The sequence below is a fragment of the Gallinula chloropus genome, assembly GCF_964237585.1.
Source record: "Gallinula chloropus genome assembly, chromosome: 5".
In the NCBI taxonomy this organism is placed as follows: domain Eukaryota; kingdom Metazoa; phylum Chordata; class Aves; order Gruiformes; family Rallidae; genus Gallinula; species Gallinula chloropus.
Window position 1 is genome coordinate 39,775,341 of NC_140090.1, and position 13,919 is coordinate 39,789,259.

General features: G+C 44.2%; 3 protein-coding genes across 4 annotated transcripts in view; 1 reads left to right on the plus strand and 2 right to left on the minus strand.

The window, feature by feature from the left end:
• Positions 1 to 386: 386 nt before the first annotated feature.
• OSGEPL1 (O-sialoglycoprotein endopeptidase like 1) lies at positions 387 to 4,823 on the minus strand (the record flags this gene model as incomplete). The annotated part of the gene is made up of 7 exons (XM_084264396.1): positions 387 to 540; positions 1,488 to 1,559; positions 1,703 to 1,833; positions 2,293 to 2,441; positions 2,518 to 2,722; positions 3,600 to 3,987; positions 4,612 to 4,823. The coding sequence occupies 7 exons, from the start codon at positions 4,821 to 4,823 to the stop codon at positions 450 to 452; spliced, it is 1,248 nt and encodes a 415-aa protein (XP_084120522.1). The 3' UTR covers positions 387 to 449.
• A 907-nt stretch (positions 4,824 to 5,730) lies between these two features.
• On the minus strand, positions 5,731 to 13,076 carry ORMDL1 (ORMDL sphingolipid biosynthesis regulator 1). Of its 2 annotated transcripts, none has more exons than XM_084264789.1 (4): positions 12,886 to 13,076; positions 11,751 to 11,931; positions 8,621 to 8,772; positions 5,731 to 7,180 (listed from the first exon to the last, which is right to left on the minus strand). In XM_084264789.1, exons 1-4 carry the CDS (start codon positions 12,975 to 12,977, stop codon positions 7,045 to 7,047), a joined length of 561 nt encoding a protein of 186 aa, XP_084120915.1. In that variant the 5' UTR covers positions 12,978 to 13,076; the 3' UTR covers positions 5,731 to 7,044. The 2 variants fall into 2 exon arrangements, with proteins under 2 accessions (XP_084120915.1, XP_084120916.1); XM_084264790.1 differs by lacking the exon at positions 12,886 to 13,076 and adding an exon at positions 12,643 to 12,720 and having other exon boundaries at positions 11,751 to 11,944.
• Positions 13,077 to 13,680: 604 nt separating this feature from the next.
• The window catches only part of PMS1 (PMS1 homolog 1, mismatch repair system component), a 47,741-nt gene continuing 47,502 nt past the window's right edge, over positions 13,681 to 13,919 (plus strand). Inside the window, exon 1 of the mRNA XM_084264851.1 lies at positions 13,681 to 13,700. The gene's annotated coding sequence lies outside the window, so the exon portion shown is untranslated. The remainder of the gene's footprint in view (positions 13,701 to 13,919) is intronic.

Consider the following 13,919-nt stretch of genomic DNA (forward strand, 5'->3'; position numbering starts at 1 on the left):
GCCCTATACCCCAAAATTTTAATTTTCTGTAAGAATCAGCTTCTTGCAGCAACAGCAGAAAGCTAGGGGAATGCTGAAATTCAGTTGGACTGGCACAGCTAACATGTTAAGATCTTCTTGAACATCTGTCTTCTCTCATGCTCTCCTCCTGTAACTTTTCAATCATGGAAAGTATGAATTTAACAGGTAGTGTAAATTATACACCTTTCAGTAGCATATATGTAAGTTTTATATACAGTGTAAACAGAGAGAAAATTAGAAAGTGCACTTTTTAATTGCTTTCATACCTAGAACTCTTAGATGTTTGTAGAACAGTACCTAGAATCATAATCAAACAGCTTGTATTTTCTTTCAGCACTTGTAAAACACGTACTGTCAGTAAAGACAATAGCATTGAAACAGTGTTTATTAAACAATTTATAATTACATTTATTTTACCAAGTCATTTTTTAAGATGCCAACCACTTTAGCTTCTTTAATTTTGGCACCTTGATGGAATCCTCTTCAACTCTTTTTGAAATATCAATTCCAAGGGGAGCTCTAGAAAATTTTTAAAAAATGGATTTAAAAAAAATAAGTAACATTTTTGCAGTATTACACAGATGTGTAGATTCACAGACTTGTTTTGTTATTGAGTTTTTTTATAATGAACATGGGAGTCTCAGTCTTTTTGCAGATTCCCTGTGCTGTAAGACCATGTGACCATTAAAATGGTCCACTGAAGCCTCTCGTTGAGGAAATGTTTGCATTTACTGCCATTCTGAGCGTGGGAAACAGCTATAATTTCACAGCCATCTTTTCGGGACATTGCTTTATTTAGATCCTGATTTTAGTTGATAATTCATTTTACATCTCACTGATGAATGCAAGACACACTAGAGATTCACAGGTATCTCTTTCTATGTGGTAATCCTGAAAGGATGTATAGTCTACAGCAAATAAAACGTAGTATTTTATAACCTGAGATACATAAACCAAGTTATTTTTGAAGAAGATTATTTTATCATTTTTCTATGTGAAAATTATAAAACTGATTTTTTGGTCCTAAGACCTTCCAAGTCTGTTTTCCTATAAATGGAATTATGAATGCAGAGTTTAACTCGGAGCATTTTGAGTTATGTGTCCAATAACTTGGGGGGGGGAGCTGGGGGGTGGCGGGGGTGTCTTCCAGCTTAACTTATTCCAGCTTTCTCAGAAGGAGAGGAGAGTGTCTTCCAGCTTAATATACTCCAGCTTTCCCATACCACAGTGGTAATATAAAAATACATAGAACTGTTGTGATGTATGGTAATTTAAGTTTTGGAGCCAAAACAAACAGAAATGACAGACATGATCATTTGGATTTCAAAACAACATTGAAAAGGAAGCACAGGTTTAACTTTAAAGCAAATATTCACTGTCAAGACACTCTTCATCAGCTCCTGTTTGTCTTTTTAGTCTGCATGGACTGTAGCAAATAAGACAAAAGACTGAATGGAGTCACGTACTTGGGTTCATAGCGGATGCTATCAGTGCTGTGTAAAACGCCAAGTCCTGCACGTAACCTTTCAATGCCATTCCTAAGCAAGAAAAGAGTTATGCAGAAATGAACATCGTAACTATCTGAAGGTGTGTATGTGGTTCAGTCAGCATAAACGTAAGTTCTTGACTCTCATGTCAACTTAGCATTAGAGAAACACATGCAAAGAGAAACAACTCTTACCATGCAATCATAACACCATTATCAGTGCACAGTCTTGGAGGAGGACACAGAAAAGCAAAATCATTTGCATCTGCCAAAGCCTGTAGACCTTTTCGGATGTACTGATTACTTGCAACTCCTCCTGATACAACCTGACAGCAGTTTCAAAAAAGAAAAAAAAGCATTAACCCCAAAGTACTGATGGGTCACACTCAACTGGTGTCTGATGCAGTCTGAAGGTAGCAGTGCATAATGCATTTGAAGATTAAAATGTATCTTTGAACGTGAAAACGTATCAGAAAAGTGAGCATATAACAAGCTCGCTTATTATGCTAAAAGAGGTTCCTGAATACATGCATGCTGAAACTGGAACAGACATTCAGTAGTGGGGAGCACTGGGTTAAAGTATATGGCCTGAACTGTTATGGAAGGTCAGATTACATGCAAGTAAGTATCTTTCTAGCTTAAAAACAAACTATAAAAGACTTGATTGTAAATATTTATATGACTGTTACTGTGACTGACAGGGAGAAAGTAAAACAAGGCATCTGTGTCTTCAAATGATACTACACAGTCAGATATAAAAAGGAAAAAAAAGGCTGTATACCCACCAAAGTTGCATGTTTTGATGATAATATGCCGTTCTTTACGCAGAACAGCATGGCTCGATATGTCCGCTGGATAATATGAACAGCCACAGCGCGCTGTACAGCAGCAGCAATATCCTTAACGCAGGATAAGATATCACCTTCTTGAATACCTATAGGAATATATGATCAAATTCCTGAGATATGTCATCAAATACGTAGTTTATATCTGACTTTGAGTAAAAATACCTTCTTCTTTCTCTTTTTGCGTAATGGCTTTATTGACAAGGTGCTGAAGTCCAGAAAATGAAAAATCACAGTTACGATACTGTTGCATGGGAACTCTGAATGGGTGCTCCTGCCAGCTTCCAGTTTGCGCCAAGTGCTCTATCGCCTTCCCCCCAGCCATGCTGCAGCACTCTGGGTGCTTTCTCAGAGACAGTCGTCTTGCTACCTAAGCGGATAATAAACAACGGACTTGGGATAGAGCGCTGAATTAATTCCTCCTGGAACTGCATCACTGTATAGCAGTTCACAGAGCAAAATTAAATACCACAAAATCCCATCAAACATGAAATTATCAACAGGATGCAGTAAGGACAAGACATAACCTGGCTAGTTTCTTTTTTTTTTTTTCCCCTGGAGTAATTAAAAATGCAATTCTAGAACAATTTCAGCCGACCTGAGGATCAATGAATTTTGAGGAAATGTTAATTGCCCAATTTTCATGCTACAGGAAACACATGCAAGCTGGCATACTGTATTACTACATAAACAGGAACAAAGTTGGTTACTTTCTGGCTCCAGGTACTCCCCTAGATAACTAAGACACACAATTTAAGAACTCTGCTTGTCTGAGAACAAAACTGTAGCTGACCAGTATTACAAGCTGTAGTCAGTGAGCCACAAAACTTAGATTCTGAAAGCCAAACCAGGCCTTTCAAACTGCAAAAACCTGGTGAGAAGTGTTGTAATGTGCATTGTTTTAAAAGGGACGGTATTCAAAGTATCACTATCGATCTTCTTACATTCATACAACTCTTTTTTATAATGGGTGTCAATGAAACTTCAAAAACCAGTTTTGGTTATGTTGACTGTTTGCTAAAATACAGTCAATTTACATACATTACAACTGATGCTCTGCACAGATTTTTAACAGCCTCTTGTTCTTAAATCTGTGGTAATGCAAAACAGATAAAAGGAAACGTTAAGTAGAGCTCATATTGTGCTGTATTCCTGCCCTCGGGCTGATGATAATACTACCAGGATGTAGTGTAATTGCAATAAGAAGGAAAAAAACACCTGGAGTCATTTGCTTAAGGAAATAGTACCTTATCCAGCATGTCACCCGGTGCTATGTCTATTGACTGGCCAAGCAGAAGGAAATCTGCGACTCCTTGTGCTACTGCCAAGATACAGTGGCCTCCTGAGAGCAGAAGTACTAAGAAGGGAAATTCCACGTGATGGGTCAGTCTGATGGTCAAAGCATGTGCCTCCATGTGATGAACAGGTATGAACGGCTTCTGGTACCTGTCCACCAGGTTCAGGCTGTACTGCAGTCCCACTTCAAGGCTCAGTGCAAGTCCTGGTTTTACTGTAGTTGCAACAGCTGAAAGTTCGTGTACAGAAACTCTGCTGAGACGAAGCGCCTCTTTTACTACTCGCTCGATGTTTTCTCTGTGCAGTTGCTGTGCCACCACTGGAATTATCCCACCTGATCTAGTAAAACCAAAGAATTACAATGCACTTGTATTTCACAACAGGTAAGAGTGGCATAAAAATACATCTCAAACACCTCACGGTTCAAACAATAACCTTGCCATATCCTGGACCGTTTCCTTCCTCAAATACCTTGTTTGGTCTAGAGGGCATCTGCACACTGAAGAGAGCATAATCATCACTGGGAGGTCAGAAGTGCATGTAATTTGCTCTCTTTGGTAAACACACCTCTGAGAAGTATCTCAACTCTGTTCAAACACAATGCCTGTAACTTAATATTCACAACTCCTCATTTGTTAGTTCATGTACTTAGCCACCAGTGTCTGTATGCGATTCATTTTCCCTTTAAAAAATTGAGACATTTGGTGCTTTTAACACTAACGATGATTTCATTAATTCAAGCTAGATAAATTATCTGTCTCTTTTTGAAATGAATTCATGGAATTTGTTAAGTGTATAGCGTTTCAGATATTACCTGAGTAATATCTCAAACAGGGTGTTCTGTAGCACAAGAGATAGGTTTTTAGACTTACCCACTTCTGAGTTTTCTGGAGGGTTTTATTCTTACAAGTAAGAATAACAGTAAAATCGTCACTAAATCAAAAGGCCCAAGTATATTCTTACTGTAAATGGACATCCTTCTGACAGTGCAGTGCTTCCCCCAGAACATTGCCAGCATCGTCCACCACAGCAGCACCGGTGTCATCGCAGCTTGTCTCTATTCCCAGGACTAGTTTCTGAAGATACTGTTTTCCAGAGCGAGTGGAGCCACTCCTCCGCCACGCAGCGCGGCCACACTTAACAGACTTCAAAAGGCCTTTGGCAATGCTGTTCATTGCTTAAAATCTTAGCTGGTAGTTATGTCTAGGAAGGAACTGTACAGCTTATTATTACCAGAGAGTTTTCAAGCATGAGCTCTGGCTTGCTTTTCTGCAGGGGCGGGATTACTTTCAGAGCCGCAGGTGACCAGGTATGATTTTTAAGACCCTAAGAAAAAAAGGAAGAGCGGCTCCCGCCGAGCCCCTGGCCCCGCCTGCAGAGCTCGGTCCGCCCCGCCGAAGGGCCGCGGCTCAGACAGGCCGCCCGCGGCAAAGCGCCACCCGGTTCCCAGCCGTCGGTAGCGCTGGCGCCGCGTCCTCTTCGCTGCTCATCCAGCCCCCCGGAACCCACTCACGCCGCAAGCGAGCGGGCAAGGGCCGCAGGTGCCCGGCGGGCCGCTTCTCGGCCTGTACCCTTGGACGGTAATTTACCGCGCCTCATGGCACCCACCCACTCTCCCCTGCTCCCAGCGGCTCGTTTCCGCCAGGCCCCGCTCTCCCGCCGCGGAGGACCGACCTGCCTGCCTACCGCCGGGCTTGGCCAGGCGGCGGTGCTCCCCGCCCCCCGGCGGGTCACGGGGCGTGGCTCTCGCGGGGACAGTTTACCCGAGGCCGCGGTTTCGCCAGGCCGAGGAGGGATGGGCGCATTTGCGCGGGAGCGTCCGGCGCTCAGCACGACCGCCCAGCGCGGCGCCCCGCGGGGTCCGGAGGCTGCCCAAGACGCCTCCCCGCCACCCCGTGTCCGTAAACTCCGTCCGCGTCCCACATCCGTGTCCCCGGGAGCCACACCACGCGGCTGCAGAGACAGCCACCGCTCGCTTCGCAAATAGCGCAGTGACAGCCGCTTGCCAAACAAATAAATGACTTCACAACTCATTACCTTTTTATCAGCACTTTTATGCTCTCAGCAAGAAAAGAAATGTGCCACTGTGGGAGTCTTTATTGTTTTTTTTTTCCAGCTCGCTGGCTGCCACTGCAACCAGAACATGAAACAAGCCTTCCATGTAGTCTTTTCTTACATCCAAGCTAGTTTTGGCTGGCAGGCTTACATACAGTAGGCTTCAGAATTCATCTTTTTTCCGAGACAGAGAAATAAGCACTCCAGAGCTCTCTGTGTACCTCCTTCGCTCTCATCACAGAGTTATTATATATACACAAGATTACTCTGTACTACACGGTACCCACAAACCACGGCATTCCCCCCACATTTCCAAGACATGCAAATCTCCTCTACCTTTTCTACAAAAGCATACAGTTAGTCCATGTGATTTGCCTATTCGAACCTACTTCTGGTTCAGGTTCAATAACTTAGGATCCCACGCAGAGTTTCTGTGTTCTGACACTGTTGCTGTACGTTCCCACTTCTACAACAGCAGCAATCCTTTCTCCTACCATTGCAGGTTTCTCTACTGAAACGAAACCCATCACTCAAGTATCAGAGAAAATAGTCAAAAATCCACACCTTAAAAGAAATTTGAATTTTTCAGGATATCCCATTTACACACAGAAAAGTCAGTATTCTCATAAGCAAAAGGAAATAAACACAACAGTAGCCACTTGTAAAAGCATACATAAACTGAGCTACCAAGTTGACGTAGCAATCTCCTGAACTGCCAGTTAAGGACTTTCTTCAGTCTTTGTGACAAAAAAATCACATGGGTAGATAAGGCATGAATCACACCATCAGTTTATGCTAGCTGTCACAGTATTCACCGCGAGACAGACTTTTACAATGCAACAACAAGCACAACCACCTACACTCCACATAGCAGAAACTAGCTACTTTTACTTAATCTAAGAATGTGGCCTCACCAGTCTTTGGTGTCGAGAAGCCTGGATCTGTATGTAAAGTTACCATTTGCATTATGGTTGACTGGCTGTTTGTGAAACCCAGTCCCTCCATTTCAACTGTTCCTCACACCTTCCTCACAAGTCACTTGCATTAGCCAGGTGTACACACAATCTCAGTGGTGATCACGCTTTGGAGCTGGGCCTGCCCAGTTCTTCATAGAAATCTTTCTTCTAGTGGTTTCCAATTCACATTTAAGTATCTGAAGGTATCTTCTTACAAACTCAGCTTTAATCCCTGACAACACTGAAGGAGTCAGGAACTGTACCTCAGATGTAAAAGCATCTCTCATTGAATAGGATTAGATACATGGTACAGCAGATTTCGCGTTCCCTTCACCTGGGGAGCACCAGTAGCCACATCAGGGGCGGTCACTGTCAAACCTTTTCGTTAGTATTTATTGATGCCAAAGATTCGAACACCATGCAACTGTGGCAGCTTGGGGATAAGCACAGTCAGGAGAGAGGTTGTGTTGAGGATAAAGTGTGTTGGATCATACTTTGTGTAGAAACTTGCCAGGAAGTACCTGTAGAAGAAAAGGGAGCCAATTTAGCTGATAACACCCTTGATATAACAAAGCACAGTTGAAGAAAGTGATTTAGTAACCAGTCCAACTTTGCTGATGAACAACTGATCTATTCCTGCATTAAATATCCCCTCTGAGGTTCTAGAATATCTACAGCAAAATTATGGCCCAAGTCTCTTCTTCCCATACTTGTCAAGGTGCTAAAAAGCAGCTCTTGGCCAGTGTCTTCCTCCAGCAAGTTGGGGTCTGACTTCTGCAGCCATAAGCCCGCTTTATGATCCAGGTTTCAAATGGTATACGATCTGTTACCGAAGTACTCACAGTTCTGCTACCCTAGCAAGCTCAGTGACAAGGCATTTGGCATTTTTCATGCAAAATTCATTTATGCTGAGCGCATCTGTGATTTTAAAATGCTTGCCATCTGGCAGATGTTCTCAGCACATTTTTCTTTTAAGCTGGTCCACAACCTGTTCAACTGGATGAATAAGGAAACGTGCCTCAGAAAATCCAATCCACTACAAACTTCTTAATGCTTCGAGCCAACAATTTCATCTTGTTCTCTGCAAAAACTACTCAAAGAAATGAAGCTATCAGATCATCGGGGGTTTGGTTTCCCAGCCACAGATGTTTATTCAGCTATTTATGCATTATTAGTGCATAAAGAGAACCAAACTCAAGTGTTAAGAATACAAAATTCCCACAGGAAAATGGGAAGCTATCTTTGAAGAAAGAGAGGGGTTTTTTTGAGCAGTTATGTATATTTTTTCAGCTTCTATCCTATGTGAAGTAGCTTTCTAAACATGATGCAAGATCTTCTCCCTCTGCCCACCATGCAAGTGGACAACCTCTCTAAGGAAAAAGAAAGAAAGACTTTTTAGAGTTGGATATTAAATATGTATCTCCGTTTCCTTTAGTTACACAACCCTACATTTGTCAACAGACAGGCGGTGTACAATTTCTCATCTATTTACATAACTAGTGAGTAAACAAAAGACAGTCTGTGCAAAGCAAAACTGACACGCAAAATCCTGGACTCCAGTGAGGACTGCCACACTCCTCGTAACTCCAAGTTGGAAAATGGTTAATAAAATGCTGTCACGTGCACACGCTCAAGGCAATTAGTTCAGATTTTCAATATTTATGACAATATCTTAAAGAACTTCAAGAGTTAACAGTTAGTTTTCCTTGTAACATTTTTAATCTTTAAAACCTGCTCCATTAATAACTGTTTACAAACTTTGACTTCAGTGTTGAAAGCTGCAGGAAGATTGTTGGTTATCTGGCCTATGAATATTTACTCCCCACCTCTGTGATGTAGAAACAAACAAGCAACAAAAGAGAGAAAATACTTTTAGCATGTTCATTGCAACTCATCTGGTTGCAGCTTTTGAAATCACAGGCTTACAATTCCATTAATCCGTAATACAGTTTTGAACTCACAGAATTATAGGAGAGATTGTGAAGAATTTTCTTGAAGATGTAAACTGTACTCCATAATCCAGTTGTTCCCAGTGTGTTAGTAGCCTAGCTTTCCCCTGGTCAGGTGTTTCAAAGGGAGTTCCCTTTACTGCATGCAAAAACACGTACATTCCCTGGGGAAAACAAAAAGTGGCACTTTTAGCTGCATTTTTTGGGTAACTTACATTATTCAGTGCACTGAAAAAAAAATGTAAAAAAACCCCAAAAGAGTAAATGAGAGAATTCTCACCCAGAATAGTTGCTAGCCTGTGAAGACATATACAAGTGGAAGGAAGAGACTAGCAGTGGTTTGCCAGAGGTTATGCAGTCAGTGGCACAGTAAGAACTAAAGCCAAAGCCTACATGACATCCGATCCACTGCCTCGTCTTCTACATTGGATGGCAAAAATTCCATGAAATCAAGATTTTTAATAAGCACTGCAACGAGTTTAGGGCTGCCAATTTAAATTACCACTTTCCTAAGACAGAGTTAAATGTGTTATGAGGTAAAGTCTGCACCAACCAAAAAAAAAATCTAGCTGGCAATTTTACAGGAACTTCTGACAGCTTTCTCAGCCCCCCAGTATCTTCAAACACGTAGAAGCTGACTACCAGCAATCTGCTGAATACCATCTGTCCATCTCTTTGCTGCTTCTCCTTACCCACGCTGGACTGTTCTTTGCTGCTGTTTCTGTTTGATGGGAACACGCATACCACGTCTGCTCTGAAAGGTTAATTTGGCCCCAAAGATCAATCAGACACGGGAGCCCACCCTCTCCCAATTTTAACGAGCGCTTACTTTCCCTCAGAGCACACCAACTGCAAGCTAGAGCCTCTATCAGAAAACACAAGACACTTCCATTTTCTCTCCTTCAGGTGTGTTCATTTCTTACGCACACACGGAAATTGAAATATGAAGATTTACATTTAAAAAATCACATTTCTTCCAAATTCTTATGAAGGAGGTAAAAGTTAAGCAAGTCGCTTCACATCATCTTCCACTTTTTGCAATAGGCCCTTGAGCAGAGGCCTATTAAGCTTACTAAGACCATTAATTTTCTTAATTCTTCAATTCATGACGTTTGCAGTGTCTCAGTTTTAGTATCTTAACCAAAAAGGCACTTTTAGGACAGATCCATAACGCTTACTACACATTTTATTTCACACTGGTACTTTCAGAAGGAACCAACAAAGGTCACAGAATCACAGAATGACTGGGTTGGAAAAGACCTTTAAGATCATCAAGTCCAACCATTCCTGTCCTCTGTTAAACCATATCTCTGAGTACCTCATCTACCCATCTTTTAAAGACATCAACCCCCTCCCTGGGCAGCCTGTTCCACATCCCAACAGCTCTTTCAGTGAAGAACTTTTTCCTAACATCTAATGTGACCCTGCCCTGGTGCAGCATAGTGCCATTTCCCATTGTCCTATCTCCTGTCACCTGGCTGAAAAGACCATCTCCCACCTCTCTACACCCTCCTTTCAGATAATTATAGGAGGTGATAAGGTCTCTCCTCAGCCTCCTCCAGACTAAACAACCCCAGCTCCCTGATAAGATTTGCCCTCCAGCCCCTTCACCAGCCTGGTTGCCCTTCTCTGGACACGCTCAAGGACCTTAATGTCCTTCCTGTAGTGAGGGGCCCAGAACTGGACATGGCACTTGAGGTGTGGCCAAGTACAGGGGCACAACCACCTCCCTAACATACTGGCCACACTGTTTCTGATACAAGCCACGATGCCGTTGGCCTTCTCAGCCACCTGGGCACACTGCTGACATATTCAGGTGAGCTAAGAGGTTTCCATTAGTGGAAATCCAAGATTTGTTTGTCAACAACACAAGGATTTGTTTAAAAAACAGTGCCACTTAAATGCTGAAATATCCTCAAGTGCAGTTTACACTCTTCTTCTAGCGTTCCACTAGGATCTACTTGCCAGTGCATGCTCTCATCCCTGCTGTCATCACAGCTACTTGCAATGAATTCAGTAAGGCATTTGGGAAATATTTAGTAATGCTTGTGTCTGCCAACATCTTCTGAAGTCAGGCACGTCTGATGCTGCTAAAGATAATATACAAAATGCTATAATGTGCTTACAATCCCACTTAGTTGTAAACTTAGGTACAAAAAGCTTCAATACATACAATATTTTTTCCCAGAGTTCCAGAGGGTATTATCCAACCTCAGTCTTTAAACCAAAGTATCATTTTCCTAATTAAGGAAGAAACTATCCTTTTGTCAAGACTTCTTTGCTGTTAATCTTAAAAAGCTGAGCTAGGAAACCTCAAATGTGAAGTAAATGGCTGGATTACGTCCCTCTTTTCTCTCAGTTTGGCAGGACCAGCACACATACTCGCTTTATTTCAAATGATTACAGCAAAATTATAGCATCCTGTGGAAAGGACGCAGAAAGATTCTTAAGGTCTTCAGCTTCCAAATCCTTCTGCACATGAAGAGTTATCATGCAAATCACAATCCACTTAATTACAAAGAGTTTCAGGGTTTGGGTTCAATAGTCCAGTTTTCCCCACTGCTTTCAAGTAAGATTTTTATGTCATGTATAGTGACAAAGTTGTATGCTGAAGTTGTTCTGAGCTAAAATTTATCTGCCTTGACCAGAAACCAAAGCACGAGGAAAAAGAACACAAATGTTTCCGTCCAAAGAAACAGCTCAACTGCTGAAACGAAACACAGTGGGATGCTAACGGATTTATGTAGAAACATTAGCAGAGACTATCCAAGCGTTCAAAATGTAATATGCTTTATGGATTCAGCACAGCTCTCTAATAATATACCAAACACTGTAAAAGGCGGTTGGCATGGTGATTTTATGTTTGCAAGACTCTGGCTTAATGAAATGCCTTTTAAAAGAATACATCAAATGCATAAGGAATATTTCAAATCTTTTGTGTTTAAACTCAAAGTGATCATGTATCCCTCCTCCTCCCAAACCCAGTCAACTCATTCAACGGTGTGTAAGCCGAGTGGAGGTGGTCGTGTGGCTCGCTGGCTTTCATTATCCAGACAGCCTGGCTATTTTTCTCTTCTCCTGCTACTGAAAATATATATGTATGGACAACTTTTCAAATTTTCTTACAAGAGAGGGCACTTACCAGGTTGTGAATCACGTTCGTTAAAGTCCAGGCAACTGGGACGCTAAAGAAAGGAATGCTGAGCAAGACAATGTGCAGCATGCCGACTCCGAGCGCGTATGTCAGCCACATTCCACGACTGTTCATCACCCGTGTGTTTGGATTTACCTCGCTGTGGGCAACTCCTACGTTCATTTTTACCCTATAAAACAGAACTGTTCAAAGATTGAAACTACCACTATAGAGAAGCACTTAACATATGCAATTTTTTAATTAGGGAAAAGGCTGTTTTAAATAAGCAGGTCTGGAAGGAACACAGTGCACAGGCAAAAACGTATCTCAAGATTGTTCAGAGCATCGTTTATAGAGAAGTCAGTATAAAGGGGCAGTTGGGAACTTTTTTTAAAATACAAGTCCAAACAAATAAACCCACAAGCTTGCTACAGAACGGTCATTAAAAAAAAAAAAAAAAGACAATCATTAAGCTGTGCTGTTAGATGCTGAAGTTGCAAACCCTATAGAAACCAAGCTTTGTAACTTCTGTCCTCTAAATTCCTTCATCTGTCCACGATAACAGGCAAATTTCTTTTCCACTTCCCGTATCAGAGAACCTTCCTCCTGCTTCTTGTTCATGTAGCACCTAATGAAGAATTCTGCGTGCACCAATTGCCCAGCCACCTACTGCCAGAACAGATGAATAAGGACTAATTTACACTGACTTTTCTTGCAGCAAGTGCAGATTTCAGACTACCCTCCTCTCCCCATCTGTTAGATCTCAGACAGACATTTTTGTCTTTTAAATCTGGCTGAAATAAGCCAACAGGTTAAGAAGTTCTGTCAGCAACAGACATACAGAGGGGTACACAGAGCAATTTCATAACACTGATTTCTTCAGGAGGCTGACATAACTTACTGGAGGTGACACTCTTGTCCTGTCGTACTAAAATTTGTAGTGGTAATTGAAAAAGTCATCGCATGCTTCATATTCATAGAGTCTGTAAGATTGTTTATATTAATTTATGGGTCTGGGACGGAGACCTTTTAACTTTCTTTTAAATCAGCCTACAAAACCATTGTTTAACCAGCCAATAAAAAAAAGTTCGCTTTCGGGGAGAAGTTTGCTGCTCGTACTTTGCAGCTGTTAAGACCCACGTACTTTGCACTAGTAACAGCAGGCTGTAGAATAAAAACAGATATAGGCTGAACCCGAAACCGAACCGGGCAACGCTGGCGTGACTCGGTACTCATCGCGTGCGTGCGCGGGGCGGGCGCTGCTCGGGATGTCCCGGTCCCGGAGATGTCCCGCTCCGGGGGATGCGGCACAGGAGGCGAGCGGTCCCCAGACACACCTCTCGGCACGACCCACCGCCCCTGCCCCGCTCTGCCTCGCGTCTCCTGTCTCATCGGGCGGCCGCATCTCTCAGCTCGCCGCGCCCCACTGTTTTCTCTCCCATCACCAGCCCAGCCGCGAGAAAGAAGCGGGACGCAGCGCCCGCAGAGCCGGCGCGGATTGCACCGCAGCAGCCGGGGCCTCTCCGGAGAGCAGATTCCCTTTCCGGTCGCCGCACCGCGAGGGCTCGCCGGCAGACCCCCTCCCGCCGCTCCGGCCCACCGGGCTCCGCCGCTCGCCTCACGGCCGGGCCTGCCTCTAGCCGCCCGCTAGGCGGCCCGGGGCCTGCCGGCAAGCGCCGGCGCGCAACCGGCAGCGACGTCCCAGCCTGCCTTGCCACCCTTCGCCTCCCGAGCGCGCCCCCACCTTTCCGGAGACCCGCCAGCCCGAGCGCCACCGCCTGAGCTGCGGCCGCTCTCGCCAAAGAGTCGGAGCGGAGCGCGATCCGCGGGCCGCAGGTAGAGCCCGTCGGCCGCCCCGTGGGCAGGGCCGCCGGCGAAGGGAGGGGCTGGGCCGCCCGCACCACCCACAGGAGCGGCCCCAGTGGCGGCGGTGGGAGCGGCGGTGCAGCGGACGCGTAGGTAGCGCAGCTCCGGGGATCTGCGGGGCGGACGTCTGGGAAAGGCGGAGAGGAGAGAGGCGGTGCGGGGCAGGGCAGCGCGGTACATCTGCCCGCCCGCTGCGGGAAGCGCCGCCGCTACCGTCTGCCGGGGCGGGGACGCTGCTTCCCCCGGGCAGCTGGCGAAATCGCGTCGTGCACCGCTGCTGCCTCGGGCTGCTCGGGACGGGGCCTAGGCCCG

Excerpts from the sequence above, each read along its gene's own strand:
- ORMDL1 (XM_084264789.1), bottom strand. The coding sequence starts at position 12,977 with ATGAGTACCGAGTCACGCCAGCGTTGCCCGGTTCGGTTTCGGGTTCAG. Across the intron at positions 11,932-12,885 it reads CCTGCTGTTACTAGTGCAAA|GGTAAAAATGAACGTAGGAG; the intron begins GTACGTGGGTCT and ends TCTGTTTTATAG. Across the intron at positions 7,181-8,620 it reads ACAATCTCTCCTATAATTCT|GTACTTCCTGGCAAGTTTCT; the intron begins GTGAGTTCAAAA and ends TTTCTTCTACAG.